Consider the following 15,904-nt stretch of genomic DNA (forward strand, 5'->3'; position numbering starts at 1 on the left):
GCTCCACCACCACCCTCCTCCATGCTGCTGCTCCACCACCACCCTCCTCCATGCTGCTGCTCCACCACTATACTGTGCCCAAGCCTTTCCACACTCACTTTTGAGATGTCAGATTTCTTTCCATTCAAAATGTATAATGTCAGTGAGTTCTCCTCTGAGAAGATCAGGGAGGCTGCAAGTACTGGCTTGTGGGTTTTATGGTAGCCAGGCGAAGACTCACTTTCAGGGATAGTTTTTAATTATTAAAACTCCTGCCAAGTTCAAGAGCGATTGATGGGCCCACATAAACGTCTGTCGTCTGGATACAGCATATTGTTTTGTAATGCAATTGCTGTAAAAATCCATAGATATGTCTGGTCAGGTTAGAAGTAGATGGCTAGGGAAACTTCCTGGAAATTTCTAAAGACTAAGAGTCACCCAGGGGAGAATGGGTTAGCATATCCAATGGTCACCTTATGTAGGCCACTTCACTTACTGAGTCAACTAGAGGATATTTGTTAAGCTGTTGTTCAGTAACTAGACACATCTCAACCCTGTACGATGGTTGGGTATTTGGTTGGAGTTATTAAAGTAGTATTAAATAACAGACACACATACACACATATATGTATATGTATGTATATATATATGTAACATATATGTTACATATATATGTAACTTGTGACTGCAACACTCAAAACTATTCATACTCTGTCAAGGGAGTTGGGAGGCAGTGTTGCTTGCTGGCCACTAGCAAGCAGAAGCCATTCATTCTAAATATCCTGCAGTGTTGGGCTGGGCATATGGCTTGGTTGAAACAGTACTTGCTTAGCATGCTCAACCCCTGGGGGGTTTTCCCTAGCACCTCATAAAACCTGACATAGGGACAAATAACTAATCCTAGCACCTAGGGAATGGAGACAAGAGAACAAGGGAACTCAGGGTCATCCTGGGCTACATGAGAAGTTCAAGGTCAGCCTAGACTATATAAAACCATGCCTCAAAAAGCCAAAAATGAAGATCCTAAGATGTGTAGGACACTTTTCCTTAAGCCCCATCAAAGAATTATCCAGGTGTGACCATCAACCATAGTGATTCAGAAATAGGTGCAGAGCTCACACATGCTCAGGGCTCTGATCTAGCTAGCTTGTCTTCACAAGCCCGTTCAGTTTCCCCTCCCCATCTTCTGTGTTGTTTTTATGGTAGTCCTCAGTTCCAGGGGTGTTCCAAACTCATTTCTCATCTTGAGACTCTGAGATGCTTGTATCTTATATTTTTTTTTTCTTTCGTGTCTTCTGTCTGATATTCATTTGCCCAAGTTACATCTTGCAGGCTTATACCATAAGTCACATGGTTTTTCTGTGGCCGGTGTGAGATGATTCTGGATAGCACATCCAGCCCCCACAGAACTGAGAGATTGCTGATCCATCCTCTTTCTCCTTTTCCAGGCCTTTCATAAAGTCTTTATTTCCTGAAAACCTGCAAGCCGACAAGAAAGGGCGCCCAACGACCGCAGGAAGCAAAATAAAGGTTGGTTCTATTCTGGGAGGTTTTGGATCCCAGAGAGCTGGAGTTCTCTAACACCAGGAACTGCCACCCAGGGCCATAAAGTCAGGCCCCGGGTAGGGATATGGTTAGAAATGCCCAGAAGTTAGGCTACTTGCAAAAAAAGAAACAAGAAAAGAAAAAGAAGAGAAAAAGAAAGTGGCAGGATGTAGCTGAATTTGACTTGGCCACCCTGATCCTCCAGATGGATACTAAGTACCTCACGGCTTAATGGCCAGCACGTACTAATCAGTTCTTTTAAAGAGGAAGTGGCGTTCAAGTGAATCTGGAAGGATTTATGTTAAACTGTCAGGAATTCTGTGGTCCAGAATCATGATCTGGATGTTGATGGTGCTTTTCCAGGCCAGGCCCTCAAGACATGCCAGGAATGACACTTGCCAGAAACCCCAGTTCACCTTTAGGGGTGACTTACACATCCCTCCTCCCTAGGTCTTTCAGGCTCCTCCTTGCTGTGCAATGCAGATGCAACTGGCCAAATGATATTAGCAAATCAAAGGTGCTGAGGGAGGTGACGAGTTCGAATGAAGAACACCCTGTCACTTGAACAATTAGTTGGTGAATTTCTGAAGATAATACCCATTCAAAGTCTTTTTAGGGCTGGGGATGATTGTGATTTAGTTGGTAGAGGGCTTATCTAGAGTGCACAGATCCCTAGGTTCTTTCTGTTCCTATCAATCCATTAAACTAGACATGGTGGTGAATGTCTGTAACCCCGCCACTGATGGAGATGGGACCATTGTAAGATCAGGGGCATCTTTTGGCTATATAGTAAATTCAAGGCAGGTCTGGGCTATATCAGACCCTGTCTTTAAAAATATATATATGTTTATCTCTGTGTGTGTATTAAATCATGCCAGTTAAATATGTCTCCAGTTTTATAGTCAAAGAGATCAAGTGATTAATATTGGGCATTTGGAGTTCAGTTGCCTGTGGCTTTTGCTATCTAAGTTATTGCTAACCGTTGATTTAAGTCCTCAGCATCTGGGGCAGAAGAGATGGCTCAGTGGTTAAGAGTATTTGCTGTTCTTACACAGGACCCAGGTTCGGGTCCCAGCATCCACACTGCAGTTTATAACCATCTGCAACTCCAGTTCCAGGGGATCTGAGGTCCCCTTCTAGCTTCTGTTGACTCCTGAACTCACATGGTTCGCATAAACTCGTGTAGGCATACATACACATAAAAATAACAGATTGTTAGTTTAAAAAGTTCTCAGCTTTATCTTGTTTAATTAAAAAAGTTCTCAGCTTTATATTGCTTAAATAAAAAGTTCTCTTGCTTGTCAGTAAGGTAGAAACTGTAGCACCAACTCCAAGATGTTGCCTTGATTAAATCCAGGCATCCACCTATAGTGCCTGCACCCTACCTTGTAAAAAATGTCCAGTGGCTGCTCCAATGTTTTTACTTAGCAGTATGTTCTCTGTACCACGCCCATGCCCTTGTCTCTACTGACTGCTGTGGATATTTTTTGTGCACATGCTCACTCTCTGCCCTAGACTTCCATGCACCATCCTTCGCTCTGTATTCCATTCCATGTGGCTTCCTGATTGACACCAGCATCAAAGACAACATTGTTGTTCCTATGGTTACTGCCCTCTGATCTTTCCTGTCCAAATGTTGCCTTTTAGTGTCTAATAACCTTCCTGAGGACAGAAACACTGGCTTCAGTAAAGGGCATGCATGCTTCTATAAAAGAACCTTTTAGGTTATGTGGATGAAGTTTGTTTGTTTGCTGTTGTTCTTAGGGTGGGATATCTGGAATATCTAGATGGATCAATACGTGGTATTTGATTCCCAGCATCATAAACAACCAAATCATTCTAAGCTACTTTGAGCTGAGTGTGGTGGCACACAGCCAAGACCCTAGCATGTAAGCAGTAGAAGCAGGCAGATTTCAAGTCTGAGTCACAGGAAGGTGGCTGTGGGTGGCACAGTCTCACCAGGTTGTGGCCTTGCCTTATAGTCTAGAACTTAAAAGGTTAAGGCAAAAGGATCATGAGTTCTTAGCCAGTCTGTCTTACAAAATGAGGCTGTCTTAAAGAAACAAAGATGGAATCTTGTTATGTTCATCAAACTCTTAGGCTCCAGCCATTCTCCTACATCAGTCTTCTTAACCGAGAATGCCACTGACACATGCTACCATGTCCACTGGGCAGGCGGAGTTTTGAGCTGATAGGTAGAGCCCTCTGGGTTATAGAACAGCATGTCCTTACGAGCAATTCCAAGAGCACTGTCTGCTCTTCTTAGAGGTCCTGAGTTCAAATCCCAGCAGCCACATGGTGGTTCACAACTATTTATAATGAGATCTGGTGCCCTCTTCTAGCCTGCAAGCATATGTGCAGGCACAATGCTGTGTACATAATAAATAAATAAGCCTTTAAAATAAAGAGCCATTCCGAGACATTGATGGGGTCTGGGACAGAGAGCTGAGGGCAGAGAACAGATGTGATTTTTCTGAGACTCAGATACTAACATCTGCATGGGAGGCTGACTCATGCCTTAGCCTGAAGGACCTGGATAAGAACAAGCTCTGGGCTGGAAACTCCAGTCATGAGACTATCATGTTCAGATCCAAGGGCTAGATCCCCCAAGGTTGCAGTGACTCATTTTCAAGCGGTCTGGAATATTCCAGGGGCGTGGGGACCTCTTGCTTCTCCTTTGTGCCTAGTTTAAAAAGTTACCACCTTTCTGGATGCTTCACTGAATGTTTAGGACAGCACATTTGGGGTCTTGATCTAGGGAGGTCAGCCTGAAGTTTAGTTATCTAAAGGGATTTTTGCTTGTATTCTCACCCAAATCCCACCCTCCCTGATGGGCCCTGTGACCAAGATCTGCCTGGTGATCTACAGTAGTGAATGTCTCCTTATTAAATATACCCTCCTGAAACATCTCTGAAGGATACATAGCCATGACCCAGTCCCTTGTCCTCTCCATATCTACACTGTTTGGAAGATATCCCCAGAGTATATTGAAAAGGACTCCAGGTTTCTGGATAGAAAATCTTATATTGAAGGTAGTTTTAGTGTTGCATGTGTTATTGTTTTAATTATTTTAAAATATAAAACAGATCTACAAGATTTGATTAGGATTGTCATTTGATAGATACTTGCATCAACTTACTAAAGCAAAAAACATATTGTATTTATGAAGCTGGAGAACAGAACAGGTTTAGTTCCCAGCACCCACATGGTGACTCACAACCATCTATAATTCCAGTCCCAGGGGAATCTAACTCCCTCTTCTGGCCACCAAAAAATATTTACACATACGTACATGCAGATGAAACATTCAGATGCACAAAATAAAAAAAAAACCCTTTTAAATAAAATTATATTACATTTAGTAATTCTTGATTCTGAGGCTTCATTTAATTTTGTGTTGTGATTGGAAGAGGCTAGTATAGAGATCATAGTAAAGGTTTGATGCTAGACAGAGCTGACTCAAGCTCCGAGTGGACCGAGGTAGACACCAGGCATTACCTGAAGTGAGCCTGCAGCTGAGTGGGAGATGCTGAACTGCAGCACCATGCACTGTGGCATCTGTTTCTGCCTTTAAAATAAGACATCAGAGGTTTTCTAGTTTTATCCCCTTGTGTGTAGGCTGCACCTGGAGGAACTGAAGCTCAGAATTGTGGCCTTTCACATAACAGAGCCAGGAGCCTCACCGAGGCTAGAGAAGAATTAGTCAATACCCTGAGCCTCTCCTCGCTGCCTGGCTTGTTTTGTATTTTATTCCAATTTCTTACGAATCATTCTGGTACCTTGCTATCTAACTGATGCATTCTCGGCTGGAGTCAGATCTCTCTGAAGTCAGTTTGCTTCACAGTCATGGAGAGTGACCCATAGCCATGGAAATTCAGGGTAACTACAACTAATGCATATTCCTGTTTGTTCAAAGTAATTATGCCACAACCTGTTGGTTCTATCTTGTCCAAGTTCACCCAGTTAATTCCTTTCCTGACACACCAAACAATTCCGCATCACTTGTACAAGGGCAAAAGAGCATTGTGATTAAGAAAAGTGGACTTGGTTTCAAGCCTCGCCTTTGTTGTTACAAATTGTGTTGTCCTACGTCCTGAGGAATCCTTCTTCCTGCAAGGCTTGATGTTCTCACTTGAAAAAGCGAACGTAGTAACAGTTACCACTGCTCAGGAGCACCGTGAGACATCAGCAACCCATGACTATTATAAAAAGAACTATGGCAGGGGACACATGAAGTTGTCCCACTGGCCTCTGTGTGCTTTCTTTATGCCAAAGGGCAAAGGCAGTATGCTGCTACCTGCTTAGGACTGAATAGCAGTAAATAAAAATTAATATCAAAAGCTGAAGGCGAACAAGAAATTTAGACCTAAGAATGGGGAGCCTTGTGGTAGCACTTTGAGGCAGGGCAGGTAGATCTCTGATTTTGAGGCCAGCTTGGCCTGCACGGTAAGTTCCAAGACAGTGGGGCCTGCGTGGCTACATACAGAGACCTTGTTTCAAAAGAAGAAAAAAGGTTAGGACTGGAGAGATAGCTTAGCTGTTAAGAGCACTGGCTAGAAGAACTACGTTTGATTCCCAGTACCTACATTTTAGGTGACTCACAACCATCCACATCTTCAGGAAACAACACCCTCTTCTGACCCCTCGGGGCACCATGCGCGCACATAGTACACATAGGTACATGCATGCAAAGCACTCAATACAAATAAAAGAAAAAAAAAAACAATGTAAAGCTTTGCTCAGAGAGACTGCAGTCCCTGTCTGATGTCACCTGACATGTAGCAAAGATCATCAGATTTGTTTCAAAATGTAACTTCATCAGCAAAGAAGATAAGAGCAATTTCCTTTGTGGTCGGAGGCCTTGCAATGTGGGGTAACCTCTGTATCTCTGTCCTCAATTTCAGGCAGTGCAAAGAATGCTGCCTTCTGCACGTTTACACAAGAGCTCCATTCACCGAGGAACATCTTGCTTTGACTTTACCCATCAGTTTCCTGGGGGGTTTCAGATTCCCCAAGAGCCTGAAAGCAGAGTTGCCCTAATTGAGAGCGGGTTGTCTCTTGTCAGCAGAGCTGACTGGGAATGGCTCTCTGGTTTCCTGACAGGCCTTCCCACTGTTTTCTTTGAGAGGTTTTCCTCTCTGCATGCTGACTTGCTTGGAAGGAGGGTTTGCCTAAGTGGGGCATCGTGGACCCCCAGGGTGTGCTCAGCTGTGTGGTGGGGCTGCTGACGTGAGCACTACTCCTGTTTCTTCCACGTGGGCACTTCTCATGATTTGAAAGATTCCTAAGCAGTCCCAGCTTTATTTATGTGCCATTTTCTGCTTGAATTAAGTCCTGTTCTGGGTACCCAGGTCATAGTTAATGATAGATGATTTTTATATGGCATCACTTTGCTGTGTGAAGATGTAGGTTATTTCCCACAAGGAAACAGCAGAGAGTCTGCAGGTTTGTAAAGGGACAAATCAAGGGGGTACTGGATAATATGGCATGTAAGACATTCCTGAATTAGATTTTTTTTTTTATGAATTTCACTTTGTTTGGCTACGACTTTACATCATTTTATTTATTTTATTTGTGTGTGTGTGTGTATGTGTGTGTATGCTATGTGTGTGTGGGGGCGCCTACAGATCCCTTAGAGCTGGAGTTCTAGGCAGGTTGTGTCAGTGCTAGGAACTGAATTAAGGTCCTCTGGAAGAGCCGTAAGTTCTCTTAACTGCAGAGCCATTTCCCCAACCTCTTTCTCATTTTAAGTAAGAGATTCTTCATAGAAGACACTAACAGGAAAGAGATTTGAAATTTTATCCATACTTATAATTTTAAACAAACAAACAAACAAAAATGATCAAGAACCAGGCATCGTAGCTCATGGCTGTAATCCCAGCACTTGGGATGCTGAAGCGGGAGAATCGGGAGACCAAGGTCATCTTTGGCTAGGAAGTGAATTAGGAAATAGTCTAGGAAGCCCGAGATCCTGTCCCCCCTTGTCCCCCCCCCCACATATTAGTGGAAGTGTATTTATAGTGATCTCAGTCAGTACAAATTGAAGTTAATTTGTTGATAACGGCATTATTCCTGGTGAAATGATCACATGTGAAGATTTCCTGTTTTATTTAGAGATATAGATATACAGCCTTGTAATTTATTAACTGTACTAAAATGCCTAATTGTATCCAGTGTTCAAATTTGTAAATCGAAGTGTGATAAAGATCATCATAAAAGTCAACAGAACTTTAAAGCTATTCTGGGCACCTGGCTCAGGCACAGTGAGGCTCAATGTGACATTTGTTTCTGGCCACGTGCTCCATGCTGGGGTTCTGCAGGTTTTCTTTGGAAGCTGACCTGCCATAGAGTTCTTTATCTCTAAGTGTTCTTATTCTTCCCACCAGAAACAAGCCAATGACCTCGTGAGCACCCTGATGAAATGTACACCCCACTACATTCGCTGCATAAAACCAAACGAAACCAAGAAGCCTAAAGACTGGGAGGAGAGCAGGTGAGTTATAGGGGAGAGAGGGGAGGGTGAGGCCAGCTGTGGTGGGCAGAGCAAGCTACCACCTCTGCCTCAGTAAACCAAGCAGTAGTATAGGAGGAGGCATGCATGCTTCATACTTCCTGTCTCTTTGATTTTTCTTGACAACATCTGTGTAATATTTCACCTCGTGTTGACTTTCCTTAACTTGCTAGCAGTATCATTCCATTCATGCTGATCTGGGCTAGTCTGGTGGCAGGTGTTAGAACAAACTTTAATTCCAGAAGCATCCCTATGGTTTTATTATTGTTTGAGACTGTTTAGATGTACAGTGTGTAGCCTATGTGGGATGCTTAGCTTGGGGTCACAAGGGAAGGCCAGGGGAGTGGGGCAAGAGTGACCTGCCAGACACTGTATGTAGCCCTTGAAGAACCTCAGACTGGCTCGATGTCCTGAGCACCCCACCGAGGGGCAGCACGAAGGAAGGGTGAGGCTAAAGGAGATAAATGGACTGAGAGGGCTCAGGTGCCCTAGTGCCTGAAGAAGCCTATGTCACTTTTCTGCCTGCAAGGGCATTAGGGGAATGACCCGTGCAAGGTGAAACAAGTTGACAGCTATGGACATGTTAACTGAGGAGGTAAGATTTGCCTCTGGAGGCTTGAGAGAAGACTCTCCAGCTTATAGCACTTGTTGTTCTTGCAAAGGACCCAGGTTTGATTCCCAGCTCCCATAAGGTGGCTCCCAACCATCCATAATATGTTTCAAGGGCTCTGACTCCATCTTCCAACCTCTGCAGACACCAGGCATGCACATGGTACATGCATACATGCAGGCAAAACAGTCATACACATAAAATAAAAATTAAAACATATTTAAAAAATAGTTGTCTCCAGCTGGGAAATCCAGGGACTGTTCCTATTAGGCCTGATTTTACTGTCCCCGGGAGTATGGGATGAAGAGCTGGGGCGGGGGGGTGGGGGTGGATGATAACTATCAAGGGTACCTCATATTATCACCACATCACCAAGCTAGGTGTGAACCCTACCAGGGTGCAATGTTCCTGTCTGGGAGGAAGGAACACTGAGTTTTGTCAGATGACAAATGACTAAGCCAAAGGTCACAGTGGGGAAGACCAGGCTTACAGGTGACAACTGCAGAGGACATCCTCTGAGACGTTTTCAGATGTGAGTCCTTTCCTGTGCAGCCCTCAAGCCCCATCCTGGGTCATGACAGACGGGTGATTTGATACGTGATAGATGGGGAAAGACAGATAGCAAGGAACAAAAGAAACACACTGGCCTCTCAAGGTTGGATGCTGCTGTGCTTTCATTCATAACAGGGGATGGACTGGTATGTGGCTAAGTAGGTAGAGGAGTTGTCTAGAATGTGTGAAGCCCTGGCAAGGTCCTGACTCCCAGCATTACATAAACAAGGCCTGGTGGAGCAGGCATGCCACCGTGGCTGTCACAGCGGCTGGTTTTGCTTCCTGTGATACAGTGTCTTGTTGCATAGCCCTGGGTGGACTGGACTCACTATGTAAACCAGGCTGGCCTCAAACTCACAGAGATTCACCTTCCTCTGCCTCCCAAGCTCTGGAGCACTAGGATTAAAATCACGTACAGCCATGTTCAGCCTAGCTTATTTTAAACATGGCTCTCATGTTTGCAAGGCAAGCACTTTACTATATAAGCCATTTCTCTAGACCAAAAGTGCCATAGTGATGTCAAATCTGGAACTAGACTGGGATTCAGAACTGTGTCCTGCAGCTACTCGTTAGTAACTGATTTGTGTGGACCACCTTGTCCACATTGTCAGCTTCTGGCTCATTTAAACACAGGGTCTACGATACAATGTCTACCTGTGAGATCTCTTTCCTGTGGTCTGCTCTATCTCGATGTGTCTACAGCTCATCCACTCACATGTACAAACACATGGGCTCATGCACACAGAAGGGTGGTTGTCATGGGCAACCTCAGAGAAAATGTTGGCAACAGAAATACTATTATGGGGTACTACCTCCACCGTTTGTCCATTTCAAGCTCTCCCACCTTCTTTCCCCACTTCTTTCCAATAAATAAAAGCATTCCACTTGAGACTACAGGCGGCTCAGTGGTTAAGAGCGCATACTACTCTTGCAGAGGACCCAGGTTTGGTTCCCAGCACCCACCTCATGTACTGCGCAACCACCTGTAACTCCAGCTCCAGGGACCAAACACCTTTGGCCTCTCTAGGCACCTGCACTCACTTGCATATGTTCATATTGCACGCGCGCGCACACACACACACACACTAAAAAATAAAAAATCAAGAAAAATAAAGCCTTATTTGTCTTACAAATAAAATACTACTCCCAACCTCAAGTAAGTAGCCCTAGTAAATGGTCTTCTTGTAAAGAAATTGTACAGTAGCTCCTGCTTGGGCCTTCCCCAACATTGATGCTTCCAGCACACGAAATCCACCTTGATGTGGGCTGATGTGATGGCTCAATCTGTTAAAGTGCTTGCCTTGTTTGATATCTACTACCTATGTAAACATTCTGAGCATAGTGGCATGTGCTTATAATCCCAGAGCTGGAGAGGCAGAGTCCAGTAGATCCCTGGGACTCGCTGGGCAACCCACCTAGCATAATTGATCAGCTCCAAGCCAGTGAGAAACACTGTCTCCAAGGAGGTGGATGGCGTTCCTGAATGTTAAATCTTTATAGGATTTCACAGTGGTGCTTTTCACGCTGTGGCCTCCTCCTCCTCTTCTTCCTCCTTTTCCTTCTCCTCCTCTCTTCCCTTTCCTTCTCCTCTTTATCGCCCCCTCCTATGACCATTAGCTGAATTTCAGCAAGAGCACAGAAAGCATTCACATGTTGTGGTTTGAGAAGGCTCAGGGTGAGAGTTGATGGGAGCTGGTTCACATTTCCAGCGGGACAGCTCCCCCATAGCTTTAATCACAGATGGCTTCACTCCCTTGTGAGTTTGGAGGGCTGAGCCGCTGGCGGGGATTACACGCTCAATTGAAGTTCTTGGTGGAGAGGGTTACTCATTCCCCAAGTTTATGAGGTATGGAGTTTCTCTTTTCCTGTTGAAATGTGTTTTTGTTTGGCTTCTGGCAAAGTGGCTGGCCTTGGGCTTCCCAATCATCGCTGTTCTCCGGCTGTGTCCTGCTTGAGTGAGTGAGAGCCTGGATGAGTGAGGACAACCATGGTGGTGACTCCTCCCACAGGGTGCAAATGGTGTCCAAGGGGAACAGATGGACTGTGGCCATCCAATGCCTACCAATAGTGATGCTCCAGAGAAGCAACTTGGGTCCTTGGTGCCTCAAAGTTCTTTTACACCTCACAGGATTTGTTAGATTAACTTGTCACACAGCAGAAAAATTATGTAAGAAGTTTCCTGAACCTTGATGCTACTTCAGGGAAATCTAACTTGACTCAGGCCCGAGAGAGGGTTGTTTGCACAGTCTGACATTAAGATGTCACTTTAGATTTTGACATCCACATGAAAGCTGGGCTGATTGGTGGCCGCCTATAACCCTAGCATGACAGCACTGAGGAGGCAGTTCCTAGGGGCTGGAGAGATGGCTCACTTACTGCTCTTCCAGAGGACCAGCGTGCAGTGTCCAGCATCCATGCTGTGTGCTCACAGCTGCTCCAGAGGGACCAATAAATAGCAAGCTCCAGATTCAGTGAAAGACCCTGCCTCAAAACTAAGGTGAATAATGGACTGAGGGCAGCGTCGCAGTATTAACCCCTGGCCTCTTCATCCCCAGGATGGACAAGTCTATAGATTGTGGGTACTCTCAAACCACACCCCATGTGTCAAGGTCAGAAGACAACCTGTAGGAGTCTCAAAAGTCAAGCAGGTCATCAGGCTTGGCAGCAGGTCCCTTTCTATGCTGAGCCATCTCTCACCAGCCTGTGAAGAAATATCTTCACACAGGGAATATTTGTCCCTGTGTGATTCATGGACCAGGCCTGTGTGTGGTAAATCAGTGTGTGATGTGTTCCCGGCCTGAGCCTCAGAGAGGAGCCAGTGTTTGTGAAGAGAGCACTGAAAGCAGCAGACATCAGAAGTAGGCACCTCAGACTGGAGAGATGAGATAGCTCAGTAGTTATAGCTCCTCCTGTTCTTGCAGAGGACCCAGGTTCAATCACCAACACCCAGTTATAGGAGCTCTCATGCCCTCTTCTGTCTTCCTCAGGTACTGCATATACACAGCACCCATACATACAAACAAATTAAGTTTTTAAAATGAGAGATAAATGGGCACTTCTGCATTTTTTTTTCTTATTAGCAAAAAGGATAATAGCTTGTATTTGGAGAAAGAGGAAAGAAAAATTATTTTTCCAAATAAGGTCTTAAGGGTGTCTCTGCTTCTAATCAAGGGAAATGTACACATAAAATATTAGGTTTTTTTTCTCATATAAAAATTGTAAAAGTTATTTGTCCTGGGGCTGGAGAGATGGATGTGTGGTCAAAGGACTTGCTGTGTAAGCAGAAGAACTGGAGTTCAGCTTCCCAAAGACAGAACAAATGCCATGTGGATGTGGTAGCCTGCTTGTAATTGTAGCCTAGGAAGGCAGAGACGTGGGATTCCCAAAAGCAAGCTGGCTAGAGAGACTAGGCATGTCCACAAGCTCGGGGTTTTAGTAAGAGACTTTGCCTGATTGAATAAGGTGGAAAGAGATAGAGGATGATGTCCAACGGCAATGCTGAGCAGCTGCGTGTGCGCGTGCGTGCACGCGTTGGGGGGAATGGACGGTGGGAGACACACACACACACACACACACACACACACGCACACGCACACACACACACGCACACGCACACGAAAATGGAAAAAGGAAGAAGACTTGTACTGAAGGAGTCAACTCTTACGGCTCAGAGGAAGAACTCTATACTGCAGGCCAGATTTCAAGAAGACCCATGAAAGCCCAGGTTGGAAATACATGGCTAGAAATGAGCCATCACGACAGACAGTACAGCCTGTTTAATCATCCCTGCAGCAGAAATGGGCTGGGTCTGCACTGCAAATGGTCTGGCAAAGCTAGACCCTTGGAAACATGCTAGATCTCCATTATTCCTTCAAACAAACAAACAAACAAGCTAGTAGCATCAAAGAGACAGAGGCAGGTAGGTCTGTGTGAGCTTGAGGCCAGTCAGAGCAATGCAATTAGACATATAATTTATATATATTTTAGATCATTCTTAGTCATTTGAAAAAGTCCCAGAAATGTACTCTCATTGAGTTCAGAATCAATATAGAAGTTTAATGATAAAAACAACCCCAATAGCATGTGATTCAACACTTCTTTATTTTGCTGGAAAAAAACCAATAATTGTGTTTGTAATCCAAATGTCAAGTTTATAGAGATTTATTTTTATTTTTATAGATTATTTTTAGTGCCTACATTTATTTGTTTATTCAAAGTGAGATATACATAAGGGCCAGGGCACATAGATGGAGATCAAAGGACAACTTATGAGTCTTTTTTTCTCTACTGTGTGGGTTCCAGAGATGGAACTCAAGTTATCAGACTTGAAGGCAACTGCCTTTATCTGCTGAGCCCTCATCAACCTTGGTTGTTATTTTTTGAGCTGGGACTTCACTGTAATATCTAGGATGGCCTTGAAATTCTGTGCTCAATGGGTTAGATCATCTCATCTCCACCTCTCACATAGCTAGGATTATAGGCACTGTCTTCATGCCTGACTTTGGGTTTTTATTTTATTGGAGTTCTGTTAAATAGATGTGTGATGTCCTCTTGTATGATTTCAGTAGTTCATAATAGTTTTCAGTTAATATCATGCAGTTCAAGAGTTCAGCTTGAACTATTACAGTCTTGTAGAAATGCTCCCTGCAGCTTGGTAGTAGCAGTTGTAGTGGGCCTGGGGAGTGGAGGGAGGGTAGTTAGGGGAGAAAGCTGTTGAGGCGGTAGGGTGACAGTGTCTTCCAGTAACCTCCATGTTCCATCTTCTTTTTAGAGTGAAGCATCAAGTGGAGTACCTGGGTCTCAAAGAAAACATCCGAGTGAGAAGAGCTGGTTATGCTTATCGACGTGTCTTCCAGAAGTTTCTACAGAGGTATCCAATCAGTTAATGCCGGACTATGGTGTTTTTTTTGCCCAAATGAGCTTATTTATCCATTTAAACACATATCTGACAGATTTCAGTGTAGCCATAGAGTCAGGTACCCATTACATACTAATTTTAGAGTACTTTATTGCTCTGAAGAAAAGTCCTGCTTCCCATAGTCAGTCACACTCTGGAGGTAGTCACCCACCTGCTTTCTGTCACTGTCAATTGCCTGAGTCACATATATGTCTTCCTGACTGACTGCTTTCACACCGTGGTGTTTTCCAGAGTCATCAGTGACTGATATAATATGTCTATATCTCATGCTTCTTCCTTGATGAACAATATTCTATTGTATGGATATACCATGTTTTACCTATGCATTCATCAGTTGGTAAATATCGGTTGCTTCCATTTGGGGGCCATCATGAATAATGCTGCTGTGACAGTTCTGTTCTAGGCCTTGGAGAGGAAGTATGTTCCAGATCTCCAGGATGTAGACCTAAAAGTGGGAAGGCTGAGTCATATGGTAACTCCGTGTTTAACTCTCTGAGTTACCGCCAGGCTCTTTCCCCAAGTGGGTGCACCATGTTGCATCTGCACCCACAGAATCTGAGGGTTCCATTTTATCCTAGTCTGTGCCAACATATGCTAATATCTGACTAACCTTGCTAGTGGGTGTGAAGTGGCAAATCACTGGTTTTGATTTGCATTTCCCAGATGGCAAAGAATATTCAAAACTTTTCATGAGCTTATTGGCCATTTGTATTTCCTCTTTAGAGAAATGCACACATTCTTTGCCTTTCTTTTTTGGGGGTTGGGGGGTTGTCTTTTATAAAAGATATATTATAGAATGTGTCACAGAGTTAGTAAACCATCTGTGGACTGGACCACCACGTTCAAGGATTTATGTCATGACATGGAAGGGGTGGGACTGGACCTGACTGGATAGATTAATAGTCTTAAAACAACTGCAAGAAAATTTAGCCTACCTAAAAGATAATCTAGACCATTTAATTTCAAACACTTTGTAGAGTCCCTCTCTATGTAGTCCATGCTATCCTGGACCTTGCTATGTCAATCAAGCTGGCCTTGAGCTCACAGAAACCCTCCTGCCTCAGCCTCTGCCTCCCAGAGTGTTGGGATTGAAAGCATGGGTCACTATGCTTGGCTCATGTTTAAATGAGCCAAGCACAAATGTTTTTGTATTCCCTTGAAAGTGTGTTTGACAGGACTATGGGGTTTTTTGGGTTTTTTGTTTGTTTGTTTGTTTGTTTTTGGTTTTTTGGGGGTTTTTTTTGGTTTTTGTTTGTTTGTTTTGTTTTGTTTATTTTTTCGAGACAGGGTTTGTCTGTGTACCCCTGGCTATCCTGGAACTCACTCTGTAGACTAGGCTGGCCTTGAACTCAGAAATCTGCCTGTCTCTACCTCCCAAGTGCTGGGATTAAAGGTGTGCACCACCACTGCCCGGCGACAGGACTATGTTTAAGCGGTCTCACTCTGTGTTACATGTTTTGAAAATGATAAATTTAGTGTTCTTAAAAAATGAAGTCATTCTAATTTCCTTGATCCTTCTTAAGAAATTGTTGTATGTGTTTAATTTCCCTTAAGAAATAGGATATTGGGAACAGTAGGCATGTAGCTCAGTTGGTAGTTTGCCTAGCATGGAGGGAACTCTAGGTTCAGTTTCTAGCGTTGCATAAAACCAGGCTTGATGAGGGCTAGAGAGATGCCACAACAGTTAAGAACAACACTCACGGGGGCTGGAGAGATGGCTCAACGGTTAAGAGCACTGACTGCTCTTCCAAAGGTCCTGAGTTCAATTCCCAGCAACCACATGGTGGCT

General features: G+C 44.1%; 1 protein-coding gene across 1 annotated transcript in view; it reads left to right on the forward strand.

Moving 5' to 3' along the window:
- The window catches only part of Myo1e (myosin IE), a 197,290-nt gene that overhangs the window by 139,718 nt on the left and 41,668 nt on the right, over positions 1 to 15,904 (forward strand). Inside the window, exons 16-18 of the mRNA XM_031345151.1 lie at positions 1,428 to 1,509; positions 7,911 to 8,017; positions 13,969 to 14,067. Of these exons, the coding sequence (XP_031201011.1) occupies positions 1,428 to 1,509; positions 7,911 to 8,017; positions 13,969 to 14,067 (288 nt within the window). The remainder of the gene's footprint in view (positions 1 to 1,427; positions 1,510 to 7,910; positions 8,018 to 13,968; positions 14,068 to 15,904) is intronic.

Source organism: Mastomys coucha, unplaced genomic scaffold (genome assembly GCF_008632895.1).
Source record: "Mastomys coucha isolate ucsf_1 unplaced genomic scaffold, UCSF_Mcou_1 pScaffold23, whole genome shotgun sequence".
Taxonomy (NCBI): domain Eukaryota; kingdom Metazoa; phylum Chordata; class Mammalia; order Rodentia; family Muridae; genus Mastomys; species Mastomys coucha.